This window comes from Salvelinus fontinalis, chromosome 26 (genome assembly GCF_029448725.1).
Source record: "Salvelinus fontinalis isolate EN_2023a chromosome 26, ASM2944872v1, whole genome shotgun sequence".
NCBI classification, from domain to species: domain Eukaryota; kingdom Metazoa; phylum Chordata; class Actinopteri; order Salmoniformes; family Salmonidae; genus Salvelinus; species Salvelinus fontinalis.
Genome location: NC_074690.1, coordinates 10699758 through 10727501, shown reverse-complemented (window position 1 = coordinate 10727501; position 27744 = coordinate 10699758). Strand labels below are relative to the sequence as shown.

At 40.8% G+C, this 27744-nt stretch overlaps 1 protein-coding gene across 5 annotated transcripts; it reads left to right on the top strand.

The window, feature by feature from the left end:
• Window positions 1-27744, top strand: ripk1l (receptor (TNFRSF)-interacting serine-threonine kinase 1, like). 5 transcript variants are annotated; one of them, XM_055882502.1, is made up of 12 exons: window positions 1-67; window positions 422-616; window positions 1564-1720; window positions 1952-2089; window positions 7093-7336; window positions 13091-13240; window positions 14944-15020; window positions 15304-15379; window positions 20802-21512; window positions 21684-21836; window positions 23034-23325; window positions 27580-27744. In XM_055882502.1, the coding sequence occupies exons 2-12, from the start codon at window positions 459-461 to the stop codon at window positions 27662-27664; spliced, it is 2241 nt and encodes a 746-aa protein (XP_055738477.1). In that variant the 5' UTR covers window positions 1-67; window positions 422-458; the 3' UTR covers window positions 27665-27744. The 5 variants fall into 5 exon arrangements, with proteins under 5 accessions (XP_055738477.1, XP_055738476.1, XP_055738478.1 ...); XM_055882501.1 differs by having other exon boundaries at window positions 15-161; XM_055882503.1 differs by having other exon boundaries at window positions 15-616; window positions 21687-21836.

Sequence of the window (27744 nt, the reverse complement as noted above, 5' to 3'; positions counted from 1 at the left end):
CCTTAAACCCCGTCGAAGAAGAAAAAGCGAGTTTGACAAATCCCGGAACTATGCGTGGATTGTGAAAGTAGGATATTTCTCTATAATTTACAGTTTTGTCCAACATTTTTTTTATCATAGTGCATACATAGGCATAACCAATTTGCATCGAATGTTAAACGGTATGCGTGCTTCCTTTTGTGTACTTTATAAGTTGACAACATTGTTGGTAAATTTGTTGAAGTTAAGGTTACAGTCTATTGGATTTCCGACTAACGTAACGTCTCAGTTCCAGATTCAGTTCTGTATTTCAATTCAACGCCGCTGAATCTCATTAGCCTACTGCTCATTTCGTTCGGAAATCAACTATTGATACTTTTTCATAATGAGATATTGCGCTTTATTATTAACAATGTATGCGCTGCTCTCATCTCAATGCTAGAGGGATATACCGAGGTCGGACCAGGTAGACAGCCACCATGGCTGCTGTGCAAGACTCTATCTACATGAAATCCTCTGACCTTATCAAAAAGGAGCCACTGGACTACGGCGGCTTCGGTACCGTGTACCTGTGCTATCACAAAACCCTCGGTCAGGTGGTTCTGAAGACCGTCTACACCGGGCCACCGCGCAATGAGTGAGTAGAGGGCCATGGTGGGGATTCCCCAGTGTCCATGACCAGTGTTGTGACTGTCACGCTCCAAAAGTTTCATATTGTTTTCTACGAAGTAAAGTTTGTTTCATAATATTTTATTTGTAATTATATTTAAATATATATATATATATATGTTTGAATGGTATGCTACTTACTTGCATGGTTTAACATAACTTTTAGACCAGGGATTCCTTTTCCTGCATTGGGGAACATCCCGCGCCACGTCTATTTCTATGCGCACAGCATTGTTCATGACACAAACTGTTCACACACCTCTTGTTGGTGGAGAGAATTGTGCAGGTTTAAAGCTTATTTCCTGCAATTCTACACATTTTGTTATGGGGTGCAAAGAAAATGTTGCAGTTTTAAAGCTAATTGTCTTGTAAATCTATACATTTTGCCATGTCTAATGTGTATTTGTGTTATTTTCGTGACTAAAAAGTTACAACAATATGGGCTAAAAAAAACAAAATTAATAAACGTTAGCTGACATGGACTAATTGATTTGGACATTTCAGGGATAGTTATAAATAGCTCTCTAAGGTATGTAATGACTAATGTAATGACTAACATGACAAGAGGAACTGATGATGCACTACCCAATTTCGGGATTGCAACTTCAAGAGTAAGTTTAAAGTCGGACTGAGTTTCTTTAAAAACGAACGGGCGTGCCCCACAGTTTTGTAACCACTGTTTTAGATAATGTTTTATGAGTTCACACAGAAAAAGTACCAGTCCAGTTGGTAGGCTACACTTCTCTTTTCCTGTTACACAAAGGATGATAAAAACAGAGAAAATGGGTGTCTGTAGTGTGTATAGTGCTCAAGTAGCCTACAGTTGGCTTAGTTATTACATAGTAATACATCTCCAAATTAACACATTTTTCGAGCTGGTAGTCTTGACTAAGCCTTCCTCCCTGTCTTCCCCAGGGGCAGTAAGCAGTCCCTGCTAGAGGAGGGCAGCCTGATGACCAGACTGAACCATGAGCGGGTGGTCAAGCTGCTGGGGGTGATCCTGGAGGATGGGGACTACTCTCTGGTCATGGAGCTCATCCCTAAAGGCAACCTACTGGCCATGCTGGACCAGGTGAGAGGAGATCACAACAAAAACAATGACAACTACATTAACAACAAGATCTAACTTAGTCTACGGTGTCACTTTAGGTTAGTTCCTGAACTCACAGGCTAGCCTCCTTCCTCACCGCAGAGGTGGGAGGTCTTCACGGAGACCTCTGCATCACACTTTGGTCTGTGTAATATCAACAAGCTGTTTTCTCTTTGGGAAAACAACTTTTATATATTCCTGTCTTTTCTCCAGGTTTCTGTGCCGATATCTATCAAGGGCAGGATCATATTGGAGATTCTGGAGGGGATGGTGTACCTGATGAAGAACTGTGTCATACACAAGGATCTGAAACCAGAAAACATACTGGTGGACAAGGATTTTCATATTAAGGTACAGCACACACTGTATAATATATGTCGTGACTAGACTTTAACATTAATTTGAAGACTGTTATCTAATTAACCTCTAACGAGCACCTACCTCGGGTCCGGGAGCACCCCCCACCCCCCCCCACACTGATTAGCATCGCTAGCATAGCGTCACAATTAAATAGTAGCATATAAATATCATTAAATCACAAGTCCAAGACACCTAATGAAAGATACAGATCCTGTGAATAAAGCCACCATTTCAGATTTTTAAAATGTTTTACAGGGAAGACACAATATGTAAATCTATTAGCTAAACACGTTAGCAAAAATCAACATTTTTCTTGTCCACCATTTTCTCTCAACACCAGTAGCTATCACCAATTTGGCTAAACTAAGATATTGATAGCCACTAACCAAGAAAAAAACTCATCAGATGACAGTCTGATAACATATTTATGGTATAGGATAGGTTTTGTTAGAAAAATGTGCATATTTCAGGTATAAATCATAGTTTGCCATTGCAGCCAGCATCACAAATCTCACCAAAGCTCCTAGAATTACTATAGACAGCAACGGGTATTACCAATTTACTCATCATAAAACATTTCTTAAAAATACACAGCACATAGCAATGGACAGACACAGATCTTGTGAATTCAGACAACATTTCAGATTTTCTAAGTGTTTTACGGCGAAAACACAATAAATCGTTATATTAGCATACCACATACGCAAACGTTACCCGAGCACTGATTCTAGCCAAAGAGAGCGATATCATATCATCGCCAAAATATATTAATTTTTTCACTAACCTTCTCAGAATCCTTCAGATGACACTCCTGTAACATCATATTACAACATACATATACAGTTTGTTCGAAAATGTGCATATTTAGCCATAAAAAAACGTGGTTATATAATGAAAATAGTAGCAAAACAAGCCTGGTAAAGTCGGTCGCCATCTTTGAGTGATCTAGTTTAATCAATAGCTAATCATATACTTGACTAAAAAATACAGGGTTGACAGGAATCGAAAGACAAATTAGTTCTTAATGCAATCGCTGATTTAGATTTTTTAAATTATCCTTACTTTTCAATACACGTTGCGCCAAGCAAAGCTATAGCAAACAAGATGGCGACATAAACGTTTAACAAATATCGACAGAAACACGATTTATCATCATAAATTGTTCTTACTGTGAGCTGTTCTTCCATCAGAATCTTGGTCAAAGAATTCTTTCTTGGGTCTAATCTTCTTTTGGTCGAAAGATGTCCACTTGTCCGTCGAAATGCCCACTAACGTACGACCGGGAGCCCGAAATGTGCCCAGCGCGTCAAAGTGCACAACAAAGCAATGCCTCAAAAATCGCACTAAACGGATATAAATTGCTATGAAACGGTTTAAATTAACTACCTTATGATGTTTTTAACTCCTATAACGAGTAGAAACATGACCGGAAAAATATAACTGGCTACACTAATGCTTGGAAAAAGAGCCGTTCGGTGTCCTCCGCGCGCCTCACGCATCTGGGAAAGAGTTCCTACCTACACGTGTTTTTGTTTTATAGGGCCTGTGATTGCGCAATCGATACCATTCAAATCGTCATCACGTAAAGGCATCCAGGGGAAGACGTAAGCAGTGTCCGTATCCTCATAGCAATAACAGTGGCCTTAAAACTGACTCCAGATCAGGGGCCAAAATGTGTGAAATCTGACTCCATGTCAGGGAAATTGCTGTAGAATGAGTTCTGTTCCACTCAGAGACAAAATTCCAACGCCTATAGAAGCTAGAGACTGTTTTCTATCCAATAATAATAATAATATGCATATTGTACGATCAAGAATTTTGTAGGAAGCCGTTTAGTCTGTAATGCAATTATGCTAATGAGAAAACAGCACCCCCTGTAGTCGCAAAAAGTTAACTATGTTTAATTGTTACCTGATTTAAATTAATCATCTAATTAACTCATTAGGCTCTGGGGCACCACGAGAGCGGTTCTTTAAAGAGTTACCATCTCCCGAATTAAACTCTAAAAGGTCTTTACCTATCACATCTATAAACAGTCAACGTATTAATCAGATCCTCGTATCATGTCATTCTGAACAGTCGTAACCTTCTTGCATCTGCAAAAACTGGAGTCTTAATTATGATTCAGTACTACACAAATTGGTTTAATTATTTATTTACTAGCTAATTAAGTGGGAACACAGAATAAACATACACAGACTGCACCGGTTATTGACTGGAGACTTAACACGCTGAAAACAGGTCCCTAGTAGAATGACAATAACATGGCTGCTTGTTAAAGAAGAGATAGAGAGAGAGACAGAGACACTTAACATTGCAACATTCAGAAACTACTACCACATAAAGTAACCATATACTTTGCACACGAACAGCCGCCGCTTTGAGCAAGAAATCAGGAATGTATTTAAGTGAAATGCCTGGGTTCGCCGGGGATCTTTCGGTGAACGGAGCAGCCTTGGAAACGGGGTTGGGCCTTTTCTCGGGACGCTTGTGAGGCTCTGATTGTCCGAAATGGTTCCAACAACTCTTCTACTGTTGTCCTTCTTCGTAGTTATCCCGTATCCGGTGACTTGTCGTTTAGTCCTGGGCAGAACTACTGAGTTCATTTTCCTTCCATTCGCTCTTGAAGATGCTTCTTTTGAAGATAAGCAGCCAGTTGAGGACTTGTGAGGTATCTGTTTCTCAAACTAGACACTCTATGTACTTGTCCTCTTGCTCAGTTGTGCACCAGGGCCTCCCACTCCTCTTTTTACTCTGGTTAGAGACAGCTTGCGTTGTTCTATGAAGGGAGTAGTACACAGCGTTGTACGAGTTCATTAGTTTCTTGGCAATTTCTTGCATGGAATAGCCGTCTTTTCTCAGAACAAGAAATAGACTGACGAGTTTCAGAAGAAAGTTCTTTGTTTCTGGACATTTTGAGCCTGTAATCGAACCCACAAATGCTGATGCTCCAGATACTCAACTAGTCTAAAGAAGGCCAGTTTTATTGCTTCTTTAATCAGAACAACAGTTTTCAGCTGTGCTAACATAATTGTAAAAGGGTTTTCCAATGATCAATTAGCCTTTTAAAATGATAAACTTGAATTAGCTAACACAACGTGCCATTGGAACACATGAGTGATGGTTGCTGATAATGGGCATCTGTACACCTACAGTTGAAGTCGGAGGTTTACATACACTTAGGTTGGAGTCATTAAAACTCGTTTTTCAACCACTCCACAAATTTCTTGTTAACAAACTATAGTTTTGGCAAGTCATTTTTCCAACAATTATTTACAGGCAGATTATTTTACTTATAATTCACTGTATCACATTTCCAGTGGGTCAGAAGTTTACAAACACTAAGTTGACTGTGCCTTTAAATAACTTGGAAAATTCCAGAAAATGATATTATGGCTTTAGAAGCTTCAGATAGGCTAATTGACATAATTTGAGTCAATTGGAGGTGTACCTGTGGATATATTTCAAGGCCTACCTTCAAACTCAGTGCCTCTTTGCTTGACATCATGGGAAAATCAAAAGAAATCGGCCAAGATTTTTTTTTTTTGACCTCCACAAGTCTGGTTCAGCCTTGGGAGTCATTTCCAAATGCCTGAAGGTACCACGCTCATCTGTACAAACAATAGTACGCAAGTATAAACACCATGGGACCACGCAGCCGTCATACTGCTCAGGAAGGAGACGCCTTCTGTCTCCTAGAGATGAACGTACTTTGGTGCGAGAAGTGCAAATCAATCCCAGAACAACAGCAACAACAAGGACCTTGTGAAGATGCTGGAGGAAACAGGTACAAAAGTATCTATATCCACAGTAAAACGAGTCCTATATTGACATAACCTGAAAGGCCGCTCAGCAAGGAAGAAGCCACTGCTCCAAAACCGCCAAAAAACAGACTACGGTTTGCAACTGCACATGGGGACAAAGATTGTACTTTTTGGAGAAATGTCCTCTGGTCTGATGGATCAAAAATAGAACTGTTTGGCCATAATGTCCATCGTTATGTTTGGGGGAGGCTTGCAAGACGAAGAACAGCATCCCAACCGTGAAGCACGGGGGTGGCAGCATCATGTTGTGGGGGTGCTTTGCTGCAGGAGGGACTGGTGCACATCACAAAATAGACGGCATCATGAGGGAAGAAAATTATGTCGATATATTGAAGCAACATCTCAAGACATCAGTCAAGAAGTTAAAGCTTGGTCGCAAATGGGTCTTCCAAATGGACAATGACCCCAAGCATACTTCCAAAGTTGTGTCAAAATGGCTTAAGGACAACAAAGTCAAAGTATTGGAGTGGCCGTCACAAAGCTCTTACCTCAATCCTATAGAACATTTGTGGGCAGAACTGAAAAAGGCGTGTGCGAGCAAGGAGGCCTACAAACCTGACTCAGTTACGCCAGCTCTGTCAGGAGGAATGGGCCAAAATTCACCCAACATATTGTGGGAAGCTTGTGGAAGGCTACCGGAGACGTTTGACCCAAGTTAAACAATTTAAAGGCAATGCTACCAAATACTAATTGAGTGTATGTAAACTTCTGACCCACTGGGAATGTGATGGAAGGAGTAAAATCTTAAATAAATCATTCTCTCTACCATTATTCTGACATTTCACATTCTTAAAATAAAGTGGTGATCCTAAATGACCTAAGACAGGGAATTTTTACTAGGATTAAATGTCAGGAATTGTGAAAAACTGAGCTCAAATGTATTTGGCTAAGGTGTACAGTATGTAAACTTCCGACTTCAACTGTATGTAGATAATCCATAAAAAATAGTCATTAACAACGTTAACAATGTCTATACTGTATTTCTGATCAATTTGATGTTATTTTAATGGAGAAAAAATACAATTGTCTTTCAAAATACAAGGATATTTCTAGGTGACCCCAAACTTTTGAACGGTAGTTTATGAGTATGGATGTGTGTGTGAAATCCATGTATGCGTGTGCGTAATGCATGTAATTGTATGAATATGCATATCTGTATCTGTGCTCCAGATTGCAGACCTGGGCCTGGCCACCTGTCAGACGTGGAGCAGACTGACTAAGGAGGAGTCTCGCAGGCAGAGCCGGCTAGGACGTATGGGGGCTGGGGGAGGGGGGGCCAGGGCAGCTGGTACTCTGTGCTACATGGCTCCTGAGCACCTTGACAGCATCCATACACGCTCCTCTGAGAAGTCTGACATCTATAGCTTCGCTATTGTCGTCTGGGTCATCCTCACTGCCAGTGAGCCCTTTGAAAGTGAGTGTTGCTCACTCAGTCTACAGAGGCCTGTTGGGGTTATAGTAATCGGATGTGATTTCAGCCATATACTGTGAGCTCCAAAAGTGTTGGGACAGTAACAATTTTGTTGTTGTTTCGGCTCTTCTCCAGCACTTTGGATTTTAAGTGATACAATGACTATGAGGTTAAAGTGCAGACTGTCAGCTTTAATTTGAGGATATTTTCATCCATATTGGGTAGTGCTGAAAGCTATTAGTGCTTTTTGAGGTCGGTTGTATTCTAAATCATGGTTTTTAATTTCGGTTTCGATAATCTTTTAAAACCTTATGCACTATGCATTATGTCGGTTGTAAATGCTCTAACAACACAGAATAAAATAGGAAATATCCCTCATCAAGCCGATAGCACGACGGCCCTCAAGGAATTTCCCAGGACTTTATGCAACTAGAAACCATATATCCTGAGGTTGCATTTATTGTAGCTGGGGATTTTAACAAAGCAAATTTGTGGAAAAGGCTGCCTAAATTCTATCAGCATATCAACTGCAGTACTCACGCTGCTAAAACACTCAACCACTGTTACTCCAACTTCCGGGATGCATACAAGGCCCTCCCTCTCCCTCCTTTCAGCAAATCTGACCACGATTCCATTTTGCTCCTCCCTTCCTATAGGCAAAAACTCAAACAGGAAGTACCCGTGCTAAGGACTATTCAACGCTGATCTGATCAAACGGAATCCACACTTTAAGATTCTTTTGATCCACTGGGATATGTACCGGGTTGCTTCCGAGAATAATTTTGACTAATACACTGAGAGTGAGACTGAGTTTATCAGGAAGTGTCAGGAGATGTTGTACCCACTGTGACTATTAAAACCTACCCTAAACAGAAAACATGTATAGATGGCAGAATTCGCAGAAAACTGAAAGCGCAAACCACCACATTTAACCATGGCAAGCTGACTGGGAATATGACAGAATACAAACGGAGTAGTCATTCCCTCCACAATGTAATCAAACAGGCAAAACGTCAGTATAGAGACAAGGTGGAGTTGCAATTCAACGGCTCAGACACGAGACGTATGTGGCAGGGTCTAGACAATCACAGACTACAAAAGGAAAACCAGCCACGTCGCGGTCACACCGACGTCTTGCTTCCGGACAGGCTAAACACCTTCTTTGACCGCTTTGAGGATAATACAGTGCCACCGACGCGGCCCGCTACCAAGGACTGTGGGCTCTCCTTCTTCGTGGCCGACGTGAGTAAGACATTTAAACGTGTTAACCCTCGCAAGGCTGCCAGCCCAGACTCCATTCCTAGCTGCGTCCTCAGAGCATGTGCAGACCAGCTGGCTGGTGTGTTTACGGACATATTCAATCTCTCCCTATCCCAGTCTGCTGTCCCCACATGCTTCAAGATGGCCATCATTGTTCCTGTACCCAAGAATGCAAAGGTAACTGAACTAAATGACTATCGCCCCATTGCACTCACTTCTGTCATCATGAAGTGCTTTGAGAGACTATTCAAGGATCATATCACCCCCACCTTACCTGATACCCTAGACCCGCTTCAATTTGCTTAACGCCCCAATAGGGCCATAGACGATGCAATCGCCATCGCCATCACACTGCACACTGCCCTATCCCATCTGGACAAGAGGAATACCTATGTAAGAATGCTGTTCATTGACTATAGCTCAGCATTCAACACCATAGTACCCTCCAAGCTTGTCATTAAGCTTGAGGGCCTGGGTCTGAACCCCGCCCTGTGCATTTGGGTCCTGGACTTCCTGACGGGCCACATCCAGATTAGAGGTCGACCGATTATGATTTTTCAACGCCGATACCGATTATTGGAGGACCAAAAAAAGCCGATACCGATTAATCGGACGATTTTTTTAAAATGTATTTGTAATAATAACAATTACAACAACAATGAATGAACACTTATTTTAACTTAATATAATACATCAATAAAATCAATTTAGCCTCAAATAAATAATGAAACATGTTCAATTTGGTTTAAGTAATGCAAAAACAAAGTGTTGGAGAAGAAAGTAAAAGTGCAATATGTGCCATGTAAGAAAGCTAACGTTTAAGTTCCTTGCTCAGAACATGAGAACATATGAAAGCTGGTGGTTCCTTTTAACATGAGTCTTCAATATTCCCAGGTAAGAAGTTTTAGGTTGTAGTTATTATAGGAATTATAGGACTATTTCTATCTATACCATTTGTATTTCATTAACCTTTGACTATTGGATGTTCTTATAGGCACTTTAGTATTGCCAGTGTAACAGTATAGCTTCCATCCCTCTCCTCGCTCCTACCTGGGCTCGAACCAGGAACACAACGACGACAGCCACCCTCGAAGCAGCGTTACCCATGCAGAGCAAGGGGAATAACTACTCCAAGTCTCAGAGCGAGTGACGTTTGAAACGCTATTAGCGCGCACCCCGCTAACTAGCTAGCCATTTCACATCGGTTACACCAGCCTAATCTCGGGAGTTGATAGGCTTGAAGCACAGCGAAGAGCTTCTGGCAAAACGCAGGAAAGTGCTGTTTAAATGAATGCTTACGCGCCTGCTGCTGCCTACCACCGCTCAGTCAGACTGCTCTATCAAATCAAAGACTTAGTTATAACATAATAACACACAGAAATACAAGCCTTAGGTCATTAATATGGTCGAATCCAGAAACTATCATCTCGATAATAAGACGTTTATTCTTTCAGTGAAATACGGAACCGTTCCGCACAACCTTCAATATTATGTCATAATTATGTAAAATTCTGGCAAATTAGGCGGCCCGAACTGTTGCAGATACACTGACTCTGCGTGCAATGAACGCAAGAGAAGTGACACAATTTCACCTGGTTAATATTGCCTGCTAACCTGGATTTCTTTTAGCTAAATATGCAGGTTTAAAAAATATATACTTCTGTGTATTGATTTTAAGAAAGGCATTGATGTTTATGGTTAGTTACACATTGGAGCAACGATACGTACCGCATCGATTATATGCAACACAGGACACACTAGATAAACTAGTAATATCATCAACCATGTGTAGTTAACTAGTGATTATGATTGATTGATTGTTTTTTATAAGATAAGTTTAATGCTAGCTAGCAACTTATCTTGGCTTCTACTGCATTCGCATAACAGGCAGGCTCCTCGTGGAGTGAAATGTAATCAGGTGGTTAGAGCGTTGGACTAGTTAATTGTAAGGTTGCAAGATTTAATCCCCCGAGCTGACAAGGTAAAAATCTGTCGTTCTGCCCCTGCACGAGGCAGTTAACCCACCGTTTCTAGGCCATCATTGAAAATAAGAATTTGTTCTTAACTGACTTGCCGAGTTAAATAAAGATTAAATAAAGGTGTAAAAAAAATAATAATAATTGAAATCGGCCCTAATTAATCGGCCATTCTGATTAATCGGTCGACCTCTACTCCAGATGGTAAAGGTAGGAAACAACACCTCCACTTTGCTGATCCTCAACACTGGGGCCCCACAAGGGTGCGTGCTCAGCCCCCTCCTGTACTCCTTGTTCACCCATTACTGTGTATCACTGCCTGGTATGGCAACTGCACCGCCCACAACCGCAGGGCTCTCCAGAGGGTGGTGCAGTCTGCGCAACGCATCACTGGAGGGAAAACTACCTGCCCTCCAGAACACCTACAGCACCCGATGTCAAGAAGATCATCAAGGACAACAACCACTCGAGCCACTGCCTGTACACGCCGCTATCATCCAGAAAGAAAGGTCAGTACAGGTGCATCAAAGCGGGGACCGAGAAACTGAAAAACAGCTTCTAGCTCAAGGCCATCGGACTGTTAAATAGCCATCACCTGCACAGAGAGGCTGCTGCCTATACACACAGACTTGAAATCATTGCCCACTTTAATAAATGGAACACTAGTCACTTTAATAATGTCACTTTAGTATTGTTTACATATCTTGCATTACTCATCTCATATGTATATACTACATTCTATACTATTCTACTGTATCTTAGTCTATGCCGCTCTAACATTGCTCGTCCATATATTGATATATTCTAAATGCCATTCCTTTCCTTAGATTTGTGTATGTTGGGTGTATGTTGTTAAATTGTTAGATATTGCTGCACTGTCTGAACTAGAAGCACAATCATTTCGCTACACCTGCAATAACATCTGCTAAACCAATAAATGTGACCAATAAAATGGGATTTGAATATAAGTATCATGATGGTATTGACTGCCCATTTACTTCTTATCAATTATTAACCATAATTTATTCACATTACTTTAATTTAATAAAATATTTCAGTTCTGTAGCCTATATTACATTTGTTTTATTTGAAGACTATTATTTCTTTCCAAATCTCATCTCTATAGAGCTGCTTCCTATGCTGTCTGACAAAATCACGATTTTGAAGTTCTTCAAAGTAACTGAGGCATACTTTTGTAACTGCTGAATACTAACTATCAATCACTTAGATCATGTGTTTTCAAGTCGAGATACCTTGAGAAGCAACAGCTGCTCTATATCACCTCACGATCATTCATTCTTCTGTCTCTTCTGTAGCAGGCGTAAAAGATACACAGACCGGACAAGTAGATGCGCAATGGATTATGGTCATTGTAGTTAATTACCACATTGTATGATTAAACTAGAATATTGGTCTGTTGGAAACTACATCTCCCAGTTCAGACTGGATCTGATTTATCTCTAGAAAAACTGCATTGAACTCACAGAAAAAAACTCTGAATGGAATGGAATTCAAATAATTGAACCGACTTCAGTCATTTAGTTTAAAAATGAAAAAATAATTGAAATGTTGGCTAATCGCTCATGAGTGAACCGTTTAGAAATGACAGCACTTTTTGTACATAGTCCCCCATTTTAGGGGACCAAAAGTGTTGAGACAAATTAACTTATGTGTATTAAAGTAGTACAAAGTTAAGTATTTGGTACCATATTCATAGCACGCAATGACTATACAAAGTTTGTGACTACAAATTTGCTGGATGCATTTTCTGGTTGTTTTGGTTGTGTTTCAGATTATTTTGTTCCAAATAGAAATGAATGGTAAATAATGTATAATCCTGAATGGACCGTGAATAATGATGAGTGAGAAAGTTAGAGACACACAAATATCATACCCCCAAGACATGCTAACCTCTACCATTACAATAACGGGAGGTTAGAATGTTTTTGGGGGGGATGATATTTGTGCATCGGTAACTTTCTCACTCTAGAAACATATTCTTATTTACAATATGTAATTACACAATACATTATTTACCATTCATTTCTATTGGGCACAAAATAATCTGAAACACAACCAAAACAAACAGCATATGCATCCAACACATGTGTAGAGTCACAAGCTTGATGTAGTCATTGCATGCTATGAATATGGGACCAAATACTTAACTTTTTACTACTTTAATACACAGAACTTAATTTGTCCCAATTTTGGTCCCCTAAAATTATGGTCCCCTAGAATGGGGGGAATATGTTCAAAAAGTGCAGTAATTTCACCTGATATGGATGAAAATACCCTCATATTAAAGCTGACAGTCTGCACTTTATAACCCCATCGTCATTTTATCATTTCAAATCCAAAGTGCTGGAGTACAGATCCAAAACAACAGAAACTGTCGCTGGCTCAATACTTTTGGAGACCACTGTATTTTATAGTAAACATTTTATGAATGGATAAGGTTTTCAGTTTTCAAATGCCTGTACAGATGCACTGAATTCATTTTGGACTACTGTATTTTCAGATGCTCGGAGTGAGGACCATATCTGCCAGTGTGTCCGTAAAGGCGATCGTCCGGATGAATACCTCATCCCTGATTACACTCCTGTAGAGATCATAGAGCTAATGAAGAGATGCTGGCATCAGGATCCACAACTACGGCCAACATTCGGAGGTGTGTGTGCATATGTGTGGTGAGATTGAGGTACAGGAATTTCAAATAATGTATTACAGTATACGCACAATGGCAATCAATCAAATTGTATTTGTATAGCAAGTAATATCACAGCACAATTCACGAAACCCAGACCTAAATAGCAAGTTCAGGGCAACAGGAGCTTGATATAACTATTTAGGGGGGTGAAGAAGAAATCTTGAGAGGAACCAGACCCTTCAGGGGTCTCCATACACCTGTGACTAACTGGATATACACTACCGTTCAAAAGTTTGGGGTCACTTAGAAATTTCCTTGTTTTTGAAAGAAAAGCATTTTTTTGTCCATTAAAATAACATCAAAATGATCAGAAATACAGTGTTGACATTGTTAATGTTGTAAATGACTATTGTAGCTGGAAACGACAGATTTTTTATGGAATATCTACATAGGCGTACAAAGGCCCATTATCAGAAACCATCACTCCTGTGTTCCAATGGCACGTTGTGTTAGCTAATTCAAGTTGATCATTTTAAAAGGCTAATTGATCATTAGAAAACCCTTTTACAATTATGTTAGCACAGCTGAAAACTGTTGTTCTAATTAAAGAAGCAACAAAACTGTCCTTCTTTAGACTAGTTGAGTATCTGGAGCATCAGCATTTGTGGGTTCAATTACAGGCTCAAAATGGCCAGGAACAAAGAACTTTCTTCTGAACCTCATCAGTCTATTCTTGTTCTGAGAAATGAAGGCTATTCCATGCAAGAAATTTCCAAGAAACTGAAGATCTCGTACAACACTGTGTACTACTCCCTTCACAGAACAGAACAGCAAACTGGCTATAACCAGAATAGAAAGAGGAGTGGGAGGCCCCGGTGCACCACTGAGCAAGAGGACAATTACATTAGTGTCTAGTTTGAGAAACAGACTCCTCACAAGTCCTCAACTGGCAGCTTCATTAAATAGTACCCTCAAAACACCAGTCTCAATGTCAGCAGTGAAGAGGCGACTCCTTGATGTTCCTCTATCCAGTATCTGTGTTCTTTTGCTCATCTTAATCTTTTATTTTTATTGGCCAGTCTGAGATATGGCTTTTTCTTTGCAACTCTGCCTAGAAGGCCAGAATCCCGGAGTTGCCTCTTCACTGCTGTTTCCAGCTACAATAGTAATTTAAAGCATTACCAATGTATACACTGTATTTCTGATCAATTTGATGTTATTTTAATGGACAAAAAAAATTGTGTTGGAATGTACAAGTTGTAAATGCTCTGTAATACACCATTTAATACCATGTCTGTACACGTGTGTATATAAATATATACACACACGTGTACAGATATATATATGTTGACTTGTGATGATGACACAGCATTTGGTTAAATATTGCACTTGTTTTGCACTCGTGTTGGAATGTACAAGTTGTAAATGCTCTGTAATACACCATTTAATACCATGTCTGTATGTCTGGTGTATTACTGGTGTATTACAGAGCATTTACAACTTGTACATTCCAACACGAGTGCAAAACAAGTGCAATATTTAACCAATATGCTGTGTCATCATCACAAGTCAACATTGGACCTAATGGATAAATGAGTACTTCAACGAGCATCAATTCAAGTGATCCCTTGGTATTCATGAGTCTAATACACACTCTTATGTGGCTATGTTAGTAATATGACTGCTCTAATTGCTTTCTCTTTCTCTCTCTTTTTCTCGACAAGAGGGCTACAACTTCTTCCTGCCCGTCTACAGGGAGAAGTTGGAGCCAGATGTAGAAAGGGACTCACTTGGTCTCAGAGTAAGTTAAATGCGTGAACAAAGTGATAGCATTGTCATGAGTACATCATTTAATTAATCAAGTGTGCCACAAAACATTGTCGAAACAAATACAGTAACTTAGTGAAAAATATTGATGGGTGCATTGTTTGTGGCGATTCACTAAGTTGTAGATGACTATCACCTCTGCGAGTGTGTGATTACCTCATTATATTACCACAATATTACCTCATCTGTCATAAAAGTTCCATAACACATTTTTGAACTATGTTATGCGTCCTGTGTTCTGTTTCAATGGCATGTAGGACTTGTACGAGGGGCCTGAGGAGATGGTGGAGAAGATGAAGTCTTTATCGATGCCTCCTGAGAGCCTTACAGCAGGTGAGTGGTCTGAGCACCAAGGGAGGCGGGCTTCAAGGCCCTGACCCTTTATAGCTCTCCGCCTTACAACTCCAGACTGCTCGCTTCCTCTTTATACTTGTTAGACTTCAGTGCAGCTTTTGACATTATCAATCATAGTCTGCTGCTGGAAAAACATAAGTGTTATAGCTTTACACCCCCTGCTATAATGTGGATAAATAGTTCCTTGTCTAACAGAACACAGAGGGTGATCTTTAATGGAAGCCTCTCAAACATAATTCAGGTAGAATCAGGAATTCCCCAGGGAAGCTTTTTAGGCCCCTTGCTTTTTTTCAATCTTTACTAATGACATTCCACTGGTTTTGAGTAAGGCCAGTGTGTATATGTATGCAGATGACTCAACACTATACACGTCAGCTACTACAGCGACTGAAATAACTGCAACACTTAACAAATAGTTCAGACAGCCATGCATACCCCACAAGCCACCAGAGGTCTCTTCACAGTCCCCAAGTCCAGAACAGACTATGGGAGGCACACAGTACTTCATAGAGCCATGACTACATGGAACTCTATTCCACATCAGGTAACTAATGCAAGCAGTAGAATCAGATTTAAAAAGCAGGTAAAAATACACCTTATGGAACAAAGGGGACTGTGAAGAGACACACAAAGGTACAGACACATGCATACGCACACATTGTGATATTGTTGTATGGTGGTATTGAATATTTTGTGTTGTGGATATGTGGTGGAGTAGGGATGTTATATGATGTACTGTTTTCTCTTTAGCTCATTCAGTACAAACATAGTTCACTGTTTTATCTTTTGTTTTATATGGGCTTAGGCTGAGTAATGTAATGTGGCCGCTTTGGTGTGGTCCGACCTCAGGAAGAGTAGTTGATGCCCTGGCCGTATACCTCCAGACCACTCACAGCCTTATGTCTTACAACTCTACACCGCACACTGTCTACAGTTTCAGCATGGTGTAGACTTGTGTCAAGTTTAATATTTGATATACTCAGCCTAAGCCCACTGATCCAAAAGTTTGGTCAAAGTCCACTGAACTATTTGGCATGACAGAAGAATATTTTTTTTCAAATCTAAGGAGACGGGATGCACTAAGACTAGAGCTGTGGCGGTCATGACATTTAAATCAAGTCAAATAAATCCAAGAAATATAGCCTACACCATCACAATAAATCCATTATTTCTTTTAGACAGGTCTGAAGAAACATGAAATGAAGAAAATGTAGTCTATTTCAGAAGAACAGAACAGCAGACTCTGAGTTGTCCTCATGTTAGGCCCTGATCTGACTATGCCATATGGCTGTGGGCTACACTAGTTAATTTAGCAGACAAGGTTTGCTTAGAAGTCTGTGGCATTATTTTATAGTATTGAGAATACAGTTGAACATAGCTGAATAAAATAGAAAGGATATTTTCTCCAAACGATTTGAAGGAGTGTGCACATGCGGCTATTCTGGGGTGAGCGGTTAAGAAACAGGTATTCCTATATGCTTAATTTACAGTTATTTATGTAACTTTAGTTGTGATACAAATATTGGGCTATATATTTACATTTTTAATACATTCTAAGGCTGCATGATGCGACTAATGCTGATTTGAAAAAAGTTGCATGAAAGGCATGAGCTCTGCTTTGATTTTTGTGCAGTCTGTACATTTTTCATCAGTCTCTCATTCACAATTTGACAAGCATTTGATAATACCTTGAATTTCCCAGCTGCATCCCCTTTGTGTGGCTGTAATACCCCCTAAAAACATCCATGCCTTTTGCGGCCAGTGGCTATTGTGGCTGAATATAATAATTATAATTCCCTTCTCCCAGCTGCGTGCCGAAGCACCTCTCACTCACTTGGCTCTCCGTCACGTGATTGGGTCTTTCTCACAGGCTACAAGCGAAGACAGACACATCGGGGACGTAACTGCCTGGATCCTTATCCAGGCGCATATTGAAGATTTTGGAAGAACTGTCCACATTTACAGATAATTTTCGTCAGCCACCAAGATGAGTAGTCTTAACGAACAGCAAAAGCACTAGTCTATGTCAATTTACTTTCCCCCATAGTACAAAAGTCAACCTATTCTATTCTGTGTGAGAAATAAATATTTCAAACATAGTCTGGGACAGTTGTGGGATGCGATAGATCCCAAATTAATACAACCAATAGCATCTGTACCTTTAGCTTAAAACTGTACGTTTAGCTTAAAATGTTAATAAACTATTATGCTATTTCTTCATATTATAAGCGTAGCAATGCGCACACGGCAGTAGGCTATAAGCGCAAATGTCCCATTAGCACAAATGCAATTATGCTTTAATTATAAAGGTGCATTTTTATGGTGAAAATTATCTTCCCCAAACTTGAAACTCGCATGTATGCCAGTTAGGCTCTACGCCAGTTGTAAAGTGGATTAATGTGCTTAATTTAAAAAAGTTATTTGACCACTTTAGTTTTGATGCAAGCCTTATCAAAACACATAGGCCTATGGGCTAGGCTACATGAGGTGTGCGACTATGATTTCTTGCCTTAAGCTGGGCATCATTCACAAGTGATAGGCTAATATTGTCACACTATTCTTGATTTTAATCTTGTCTTTACATATTCTAAATAATATATGTGAAATTTGTTTTGATTTAGAATGGAATATGTTTTGATTTAGAATGGACCATTATCATGCACCTGTCTCGAAACATGCAGCAGAAAAAAATGCATGTAATCTATGCACTTAAATAGCGAATGGAAGACACTTTTCCCATGGTTAATTTCCATGCCAGCCAGGTAGGCTCCATTTGTAAAGAGAAGCAATGTGCTTAATATTAGCAATGTTGAGAGAAATAAATAGTAGGCCTAGCATATAGAAAGCTGATGGGATCCTCCTCTTTTTAATAGAGGCCATCACTCCTTTTTCTCAAGCATATTGCAGAGCCTATAGAAATGTTGCTCAACATGAGCTCATGGACTCTCATGAAGTGTTTGATTAGATTTTGGATTAGATTTTCATTGATGTCAGATTGATTAGAGCAGTGGTTCCCAAACTTTTTTTATAGTCCAGTACCCCTTAAAACATTCAACCTCCAGCTGCATATCCCCTCAAGCACCAGTGTCAGCGCACTCTCAAATGTTGTTTTTTTGCCATCATTGTAAGCCTGCCACACACACACTATACGATACATTTATTAAACATAAGAATGAGTTGAGTTTTTGTTACAACCCAGCTCGTGGGAAGTGACAAAGAGCTCTTCTTATAGGACCAGGGCACAAATAATAATATAATAATAATCAATAATTTTGCTTTTTATTTAGCTATCTTACTTATAAAACTTTATTCGGTCATCAAAAATTGTGACTTAACTCACTGCAGGTTAATGAGAAGGGTGTGCTTGCACATAACTCTGTTATGGTGGGTTGTATTGGAGAGAGTCTGTCTAAAATCATTTTCCACACACAGTCTGTGCCTGTATTTAGTTTTCATGCTAGTGAGGGCCGAGAATCCCCTCTCACATAGGTACGTGGTTGCAAAGGGCATCGGTGTCTTAACAGCGCGAATTGCCAAGGCAGGATACTCTGAGTGCAGGCCAATCCAGATATCTGGCAGTAGCTTCTGATAAAAATTCAATTTTCAGAGAACCGTTTGTTACAATCTCAATGAGGCTCTCTTGTTCAAATATCGGTAAGTGGACTGTAGGCAGGGCATGAAAGGGATAATGAATCCAGTTGTTTGTCTCATCCGTTTTGGGAAAGTACCTGCGTAATTCCGCACCCAACTCACTCAGGTGCTTCGCTATATCACATTTGGCATTGTCAGTAAACTTGAGTTCATTTGCACACAGAAAATCATACAATGATGGAAAGACCTGTGTGTTGTCCTTGTTATTGCAGACAGAGAATAGCTCCAACTTCTTAATCATAGCCTCAATTTTGTCCAGCACATTGAATATAGTTGCAGAGAGTCCCTGTAATCCTAGATTCAGATCATTCAGTTGAGAAAAAACATTACCCAGAAAGGCCAGTCGTGTGAGAACTCGTCATCCTGCAAGCGGTCGAGACAAGTGAAAATGATGGTCAGTAAACATAACTTTAAGCTCGTCTCTCAATTAAAAAAAAAAAACATGTCAATACTTTGCCCCTTGATAACCAGCGCACTTCTGTATGTTGTAAAAGCGTTACATGGTCGTTGCACATATTGTTGCATAGTGCAGAAAATAAACACGAGTTCAGGGACCTTGCTTTAACAAAGTTAAGCATTTTCACTGTCGTGTCCAAAATGTCTTTCAAGCTGTCAGGCATTCCCTTGGCAGCAAGAGCCTCTCAGTGGATGCTGCAGTGTACCCAAGTGGCGTCGGGGGCAAATGCTTGCACACGCGTTACCACTCCACTATGTCTCCCTGTCATGGCTTTTGCGGAATCAGTACAGACACCAACACATCTTGACCACCAAAGTCCATTTGATGTCACAAAGCTGTCCAGTACTTTAAAAATATCCTCTCCTGTTGTCCTGTGTTTCCAGTGGTTTGCAGAAGAGGATTTATTCTTTAATTGACCCCCCATAAATGTAACAGACATATACCAGGAGCTGTGCCAGTCCCACCACGTCTGTTGACTCACCCAGCTGTATCGCATAGAATTCACCTTCTTGTATGCGAAGCAGTAATTGTTTCAAAACATCTCCTTCGATGTCACTGATGCATCGTGAAACAGTGTTGTTTGTTAAAGGCATTGTCTGCATAGTTTTTTGGGCCTTTTTCCCCCAGCATTGGCCCAGCCATATCCGCGGCAGCAGGAATAATTAAGTCCTCCACAATAGTATGGGGCTTGCCTGTCCTAGCCACTCCGTAGCTCACCATATAATACTTTTCTAGCCCCTTCTTATTAATGGTATCTGTTGCTTTTATATATGTTTTACTACACAAAAGTCATCTTAATTCTCGCTCAAAAAAATTCCTGTGGCTTATTTTTCAAATTGGCATGTTTTGTTTCTAAATGACTGTGCAGCAGTGAATGTTTAATTGAGTTGTGAGATAGTACTTTTGCACATATAACACACTGTGGCTGAGGAAAGGCACTATTCCCAATATATGTGTAGCTCTCATCATATTTGGGCCTCTTAGATGGTCCAACGTCCCTGTCTTTTGTTCGGTGCTTTCCCGGGTAAGGGGGCAGAAATATGAAGAAAAAAAATGTATGGATGGAATTCGACTGCAGTCATGACTCGTAACCGCCAGTGTTGCGGTAATACGGTCATCGTAACAGCCCTAACTAAGACCCAAACTTGAGATCTTTGCCCTTATTTAGGTTTTTCGTTCAAATCGCTCATTCTCACCAGTAAACCATTTATACGAAGTTAACAAGTAATGCACATGGATCTCAATTTAGAATTCATCTTTTAAAAATGAACACTCTCCCTCTTCTCACTATAGACCGGCCAGCTCCCTTGCTGAGCTCAGACAGTGCTGGGGCTGTCCGTATAGAAGCTGGTCCAGTGGAGGCCAGCATTGAGGACCTTAACCTCTTCCTTCCCTGTGAGCCTTCCCTAATCCAGCCAGATGCCCGGGCCCTCGGCCCCATCAGCACCCCCTCGGGTATGGAGCTCAACCTGGTCAGTAGTTGGAGGTCAAACCTGGATGTCAAATTAGCCCAGGAGTTGGAGTACCACAAATTCGGCAGCTACTGCCGGATGGACCAGCCTGACTTCAGCCCCTACCCTCACCATGCCACCCCACAGCGCCTCTCCTCACAGGACCTCACTACCACCAGAGGCCTCCCAGACCTCAGGCCCTCTCAGCCCCCAGTGTCCTCTGTCCAGTCTTGGACCAAAACCCAGGCCGTACAGCCCAGCAGCGTGGAGGTGGACCCCCTCCTCAATCTCTCTGACCTAGGCCTGTACGAGTCAGCGGCCCCCTCCGGTACTACCACACCAAGACACCAGCTGTCAAGCCACATCCCTGAGTCCACCAGCAGCCCATCTCTGAGCCAGGGCAAGTACTCCCCCCAGCAGCAATATCCCTATGCCCAGTATGACCGCCTCCAGTCCTGGCCAGCCTACCCAGTGCCAGAGTCAGCTGCCCCAGACCTCACTGCAGGGCTGCGCCTGAACTCGGGTGCCAAGGTTGGACCTTCACAAGACCCAGGTAGGGATGATGCACAAAGATTACAGTGCTGATACCAGTATCACCATTACTACAGCTAGTCTACAGCTGATGTACATTCCACAGTCAACATGACAGCTATCTAGCAATTCAATCAGGAAGCCATTTATGAGAAACGTTGTATTTGTGTGTACATGTGCGTGTGTGTTGCAGCAGGCCTGTTTATCCAGAACGCCAGTGGGATCCAGATAGGCAGCAACAACACACTCAGCATCAGGGGTCATGAGTCCTACAGCAGCTTAGCCAGCTCTCTCTCCAACGGAGCCAACTCACTCTCTCTGCTCAAAGAAAACCTGCCGATGTACGGTAAGAGTAGACTACATCCTGCAAAGAGGAGCCTACTTCCTGAAAATAGACATCAGCTTCCTATTTGTCTATGTCATGTTTTCTACTAGTCACAGATTTTGCATTTGGCCACAATAGAGGGGTTCTATGCTCATCTGGTTAAGGAAGGGGACCACAAAATGTACCATAAAACCATTAATTTATGCATTGTTTGTTTACAAATGTACACTGAACAAAATTATTAACGCAACATGTAAAGTCTGAGTCCCATGTTTCATGAGCTGAAATAAAAGATCCCAGAAATGTTCCATATGCACAAAAAGCGTATTTCTCTCAAATGTTGTGCACAAATTTGTTTACATCCCTGTTAGTGAGGATTTATCCTTTGCCAAAATAATCCATCCACCTGACAGGTGTGGCATATCAAGAAGCTGATTAAACAGCATGATCATTACACAGGTGCATCTTGTGCTGGCCACGATAAAAGGCCACTCTAAAATGTGCAGTTTTGTCACACAACCACAATGCCACAGATGTCTCAAGTTTTGAGGAAGTGTGCAATTGGCATGCTGATTGCAGGGATGTCCACCAGAACTATTCCCAGAGAATGTAATGTTTATTTCTCAACCATAAGCCGCCTTAGAGAATTTGGCAGTATGTCCAACCGGTCTCACAACCGCAGACCATGTGCATGGTGTCGTGTGGCCGAGCGGTTTATCAACGTTGTGAATAGAGTGCCCCATGGTGGCGGTAGGGTTATGGTATGGGCAGGCATAAGCTACAGACAACGAACACAATTGCATTTTATCGATGGCAATTTGAATGCGCAAAAAATACAGTGTGCCAATTAAAGAGGCACATTTTTTATAAGGTATCTGTGACCAACAGATGCATATCTGTATTCCCAGTCATGAAATCCATAGATTAGTGCCGAATGAATTTATTTCAATTGGACTGATTTCCTCATTTGAACTGTAACTCAGTAAAATCTTTGAAATTGTTGTATGTTCCGTTTATATTTTTGTTCAGTATATATTTGGGGTTATAATTTGGTTAAACTATGACCATGGGGAATTTATAAATTATATTATTCAACAGTCAATGAGTATGTATCATTAATTGACAGTAAATTATCAAAAACCCTTGTTAATATCACAGAAAAGGGCTTTAACTTTCATGTTATACAATATGTTCTGTTGTGTCCTTTCCCGTGTTCAGAGGACCAGGCTGTGACTGAGGAGCACCTGGATCTCCTGAGAGATAACATCGGGAAGGACTGGAAGCGCTGTGCCCGTCGTCTGGGCCTGAGCGAGGTAGAGGTGGAGACCATCGACCATGACTACCAACGTGACGGGCTGCCTGAAAAGGTGCACCAGATGCTGGAGCGCTGGAGAATGAAGGAGGGCTGTGTGGGCTGCACCGTGGGCCGGCTCTGCAGAGCCCTGGAGAACTGTGTTAAAGTCGACCTGTTGAAGAGGCTTCTGTACTCCAGCGGGACCAACAGTTCTCTGTAGGTACAGTAGCCTGTATCAACTGTATTCAATTCCCCCTACACCAGAGGAATTGCTATTGACTCCAGCCCCCCACCCTCACCCTTACATTCCTACCAACCAATCTAACGTCTAATGATTGTGGGTTGAGTTGTTAGTATTGACTTTGAACCACTTACAGTAAGTAGGGTATTTTCTTGCCATATGATATGGATATGAGTGTAGCAGCCCAAATACACCACTCCAATCTGGGGGAAATCTGCAGTTGCTACATCCATTTTTGGGCTTAAGTTAACAATATATACCCAATTTGATTCTTGAAGAAAGAACTTATAAATGCCTCATGATTTTAGTTCAATTGTTGTGCCACTTCAGAGCCCTATACTACAAATCAGGTTTGAGGAGTTGGCGAGGTAACCTTGGTCAAATCCTCGGGATAATCGGCAACAAATTATATCCTGAATGAAGTGTCTGAGCCAAAAGTTGAGGAATAATTAAATCAGATCCCCTCCATTTGAGGAAGCCGACTGATTTAAATATTTGTATTAATCAAATGTTTTTTTGTGTCATTTTTTTTTATTTTTTTTATACCTATCATATTACACATACAGTAGTAATGACAGCATTCGCTTTGCAAACTTGGGATTGTATTTTCACATTTGCAACAGCCGCAACCATAGACGTATAGTGCATTCGGAATGTATTCAGAACCCTTGACTTTTTTCACATTTTGTTACGTTACAGCCTTATTCTAAAATAGGAATGTATCCTCACCAATCTACACACAATACCCCATAATGACAAAGCACATTTTTAAATAAAAATATCACATTTACATAAGTATTCAGACTCTTTACTGAGTATTTTGTTGAAGCACCTTCGCCATCGATTACAGCCTTGAGTCTTGTTGAGTATGACGCTACTCAAGGACATTCAGAGACTTGTCCCGAAGCCACCTCTGCATTGTCTTGGCTTTGTGCTTAGGGTCGTTGTCCTGTTGGAAGGTGAACCTTCACCCCAGTCTGAGGTCCTGAGCACTCTGGAGCAGGTTTTCATCAAGGATCTCTTTGCTCCGTTCAGTTTTCACACAATCCTGACTGGTCTCCCAGTCCCTGCTGCTGAAAAACATCCCCACGGCATGATGCTGCCACCACCCTGCTTCACAGTAAGGATGGTGCCAAGTTTCCTCCAGACGTGACGCTTGGCATTCAGGCCAAAAAGTTCAATATTGGTTACATCAGACTAGATAATCTTGTTTCTCATGGTCTAAGTCCTTTAGGTACCTTTTGGCAAATTCCAAGCGGGCCGTCGTGTGCCTTTTACTGAGGAGTGGCTTCCGTCTAGCCACCTTACCATAAAGGCCTGATTGGTGGAATGCTGGATGGTTGTCCTTCTGGAAGGTTCTCCCATCTCCACAATCGGGTTCTTGTTCACCTCCCTGACCAAGGCCCTTCTTCCACGATTGCTCAGTTTGGCCGGGCGACCAGCTCTAGGAAGAGTCTTGGTGGTTCCAAACTTCTTCCATTTAAGAATGATAGAGGCCACTGTGTTCTTGGGGACCTTCAATGCTGCAGACATATTTTGGTAGCCTTCCCCAGATCTGTGCCTCGACACAATCTTGTCTCGGAGCTGTGCGGACAATTCCTTTGACATCATAGCTTGGTTTTTGCTCTGACATGAACCGTCAATGGTGGGACCTTATATAGACAGGTGTGTGCCTTTCCAATTGATTTTACCACAGGTGGACTCCAATCAAGTTGCGGAAACATCTCAAGGATGATCATTGGAAACAGGATGCACCTGAGCTCAATTTCGAGTACCATAGCAAAGGGTCTGAACACTTAAGGTATTAAGGTATTTCTGTTTTTTATTTTGATTAAATTTGCTAAAATATTTTTAAAAACTTTTCACTTTGTCATTATGGGGTATGATGAGGAACATTTTTATTTAATACATTTTAGAATAAGGCTGTAATGTAACAAAATGTGGAAAAGGGGAAGGGTCTGAATACTTTCCGAATACAGTGTATATATTCATATTTATAATAAAATAATGATTAATAATAACAGTCAGGATTTTGTGTCCAATGGGATAAATGCAGATGGAGAAACCAGATTGTCCTTTTAAAAAGTTACCAGAACTGAGCTTTTATTCCTTCTACATAAAAATGATCCCAGGGAGGACTCCCGATCCCCTAAGCAAGGGGACGGGAATTGGTTAAACTCGCAGTTTACTAAATGTACCAAATGATCCTCTTTCCATAAAAGCATGATGGTCATGACTTTCTAACATGAAAGGGGAAGTTAGACAATCGATCCGAGATCGACGTAAGTTTCAGTCATGGAATTTATACCTCTTTTTTACCCCTGGATAAGCACATGAAAGACGACATTAATGATACGAAATAAAATAAAGACTGCACTTCTAAAAGCCTATTTCACACCATAGCCTGTTGAATTTGGTAAATAACTTTTCTTTCATTTAGATTTCCTCACAAATTAAAATATGTCGCTGATTCGCATGAATTAATGTTTCAGCATTGTCACAGTGAAGAGTTTGGCCTTTGACTAGACATGTGTGACATGCACACGCAGTTAAAGCCTGCTAGAGTTAGCAGCAGGCAGACAAGCAATATCCACCATCGTAGTACAGATGAAGGCTGAGCTGGAATGTGAAGTTGGCTAGCTTTATAAAAGTCTAGCTTGCGTCGTAATATACCACTCAGAACTCTAAATATTAGTTTGTTTTACTCCAATGTTTGTAAACAAAGTAAATGTAAGCAAACACTATATAGCCTCAAAACATGGTTAAAACTATAATTTTGATATTGTGGATGGTCAGTCCTTACATCCATAAGAACACATTCCAAACCTGTCACTACACCCTCGTAAACTCCCAATTTAATTGACAGTGTCATCTTCTTCACTTCCACTACCTGTCAGTCTTTGAAAAGGTTAATCACTTGGATAAAACAAGCCTTTGGACTGGAAACATCTGCTGTGAACTCAGAGACTAATTTTATGTGTCACAGTACGTTCTAAAATCCAGTACACCCACAATCAGAAAGATGTTTTTATTCATGTTTTATTTTGGTTGATTTTTAGATTTTTATCAGCACCAAAGAAAAACGGAAGTGAACATTTAAAAATAATAATAATAATAATAAATCCTTCCAGTATAACGAACCTTGGTCTAGGCGAGCTACATGGTGTGCAGTCAGTGCACATAGAAATATAATGAACTCATTCTAATTCTATGGCTGTGCAGCACCATCATACCCTGATTCAACCAATCATTCAATCATCAACATTCGAGACCTTGATTATTTAGGTCAGCAGTAGTACAAAAGCACACCATGTACAGTAGCTTCCAAGAACAGAACAGAGATACCTGTTTCCTGTGGACAACAAACATGTGACTTGACCAACATAGACGTTGTTGCTCACCTGCTCTCCACTAGAGGGCAGCAGAATGTCAGTATTCCTTGTCAGGTTCGTCTCATAATCATGGCGAACCAGCCTCTTCGAAGGGCTCTAACCTTACACTATTTATCCCGTACAGCTGCCAGGCAGGAATTTCCTCCTCCATGCATGACAATTAGTTACCCCAGTGTACGGCAAATGAAACATGAATGCATATGAATGTGTTTGAGGCAATTACCTATTTGACAGATTAGAGGTCCGCTGATATTGAAACTTCTTGTCTCTAGGCTAGTTTAAATGACCTATTGTAGTGTTTTGTGATACAGAACAGCAGTCATGCACTGCAAGTCTATTTTCCGTCATAATGTCAGCTCTTGGACATGACCCTGATTGTACGTCAATGAATGTGCTTTGGTGCGTGCTTGTATGTTATTTTGACGCTTGGCAATAGCAGTTAGTAGGGTGTGTGCGTGCATGTGTGTGTGCACGCTTAAATGTGTGTGTATGAATGCTCATATGTGGGTGAGAGAGGCATCTCAAAAATAGCTGGTGTTGTCACTTCACTGTGTTTTTAAATAAAGTCTGTTTCAAGAAAAGTGAATTTTGTCATAATTGTTGAGAAGCGATCTAATTGTTTGTAGTCAATGACTCACTAAGTCAGGCTAGGTGCATAGCCGAAAAGGGGCAATCGGATTGATTCTAGTCCATACAAATCTTCTGAATGTGGATATACCATTCTCCGTTGAAGCACCAAGAAACATTACATGGGGCCAATAGTGTTGTTCCCATAGAGATCCTATTAAATTAATGATTAGTCTTCTTAATTCCAATTCTATGGTTTTTCCTGAACAGGACAAACTCCTGGCCCGGCCCCAGATGGTGTACTAGTGTACCCAGACAGCAACAACAGGACTTGGGTACTCACTTGTCATCATGAAGTGCTTTGAGAGGCTAAGGATCATATCACCTCCACCTTACCTGACACCCTGGACCTACTACAATTTGCATACCGCCCCA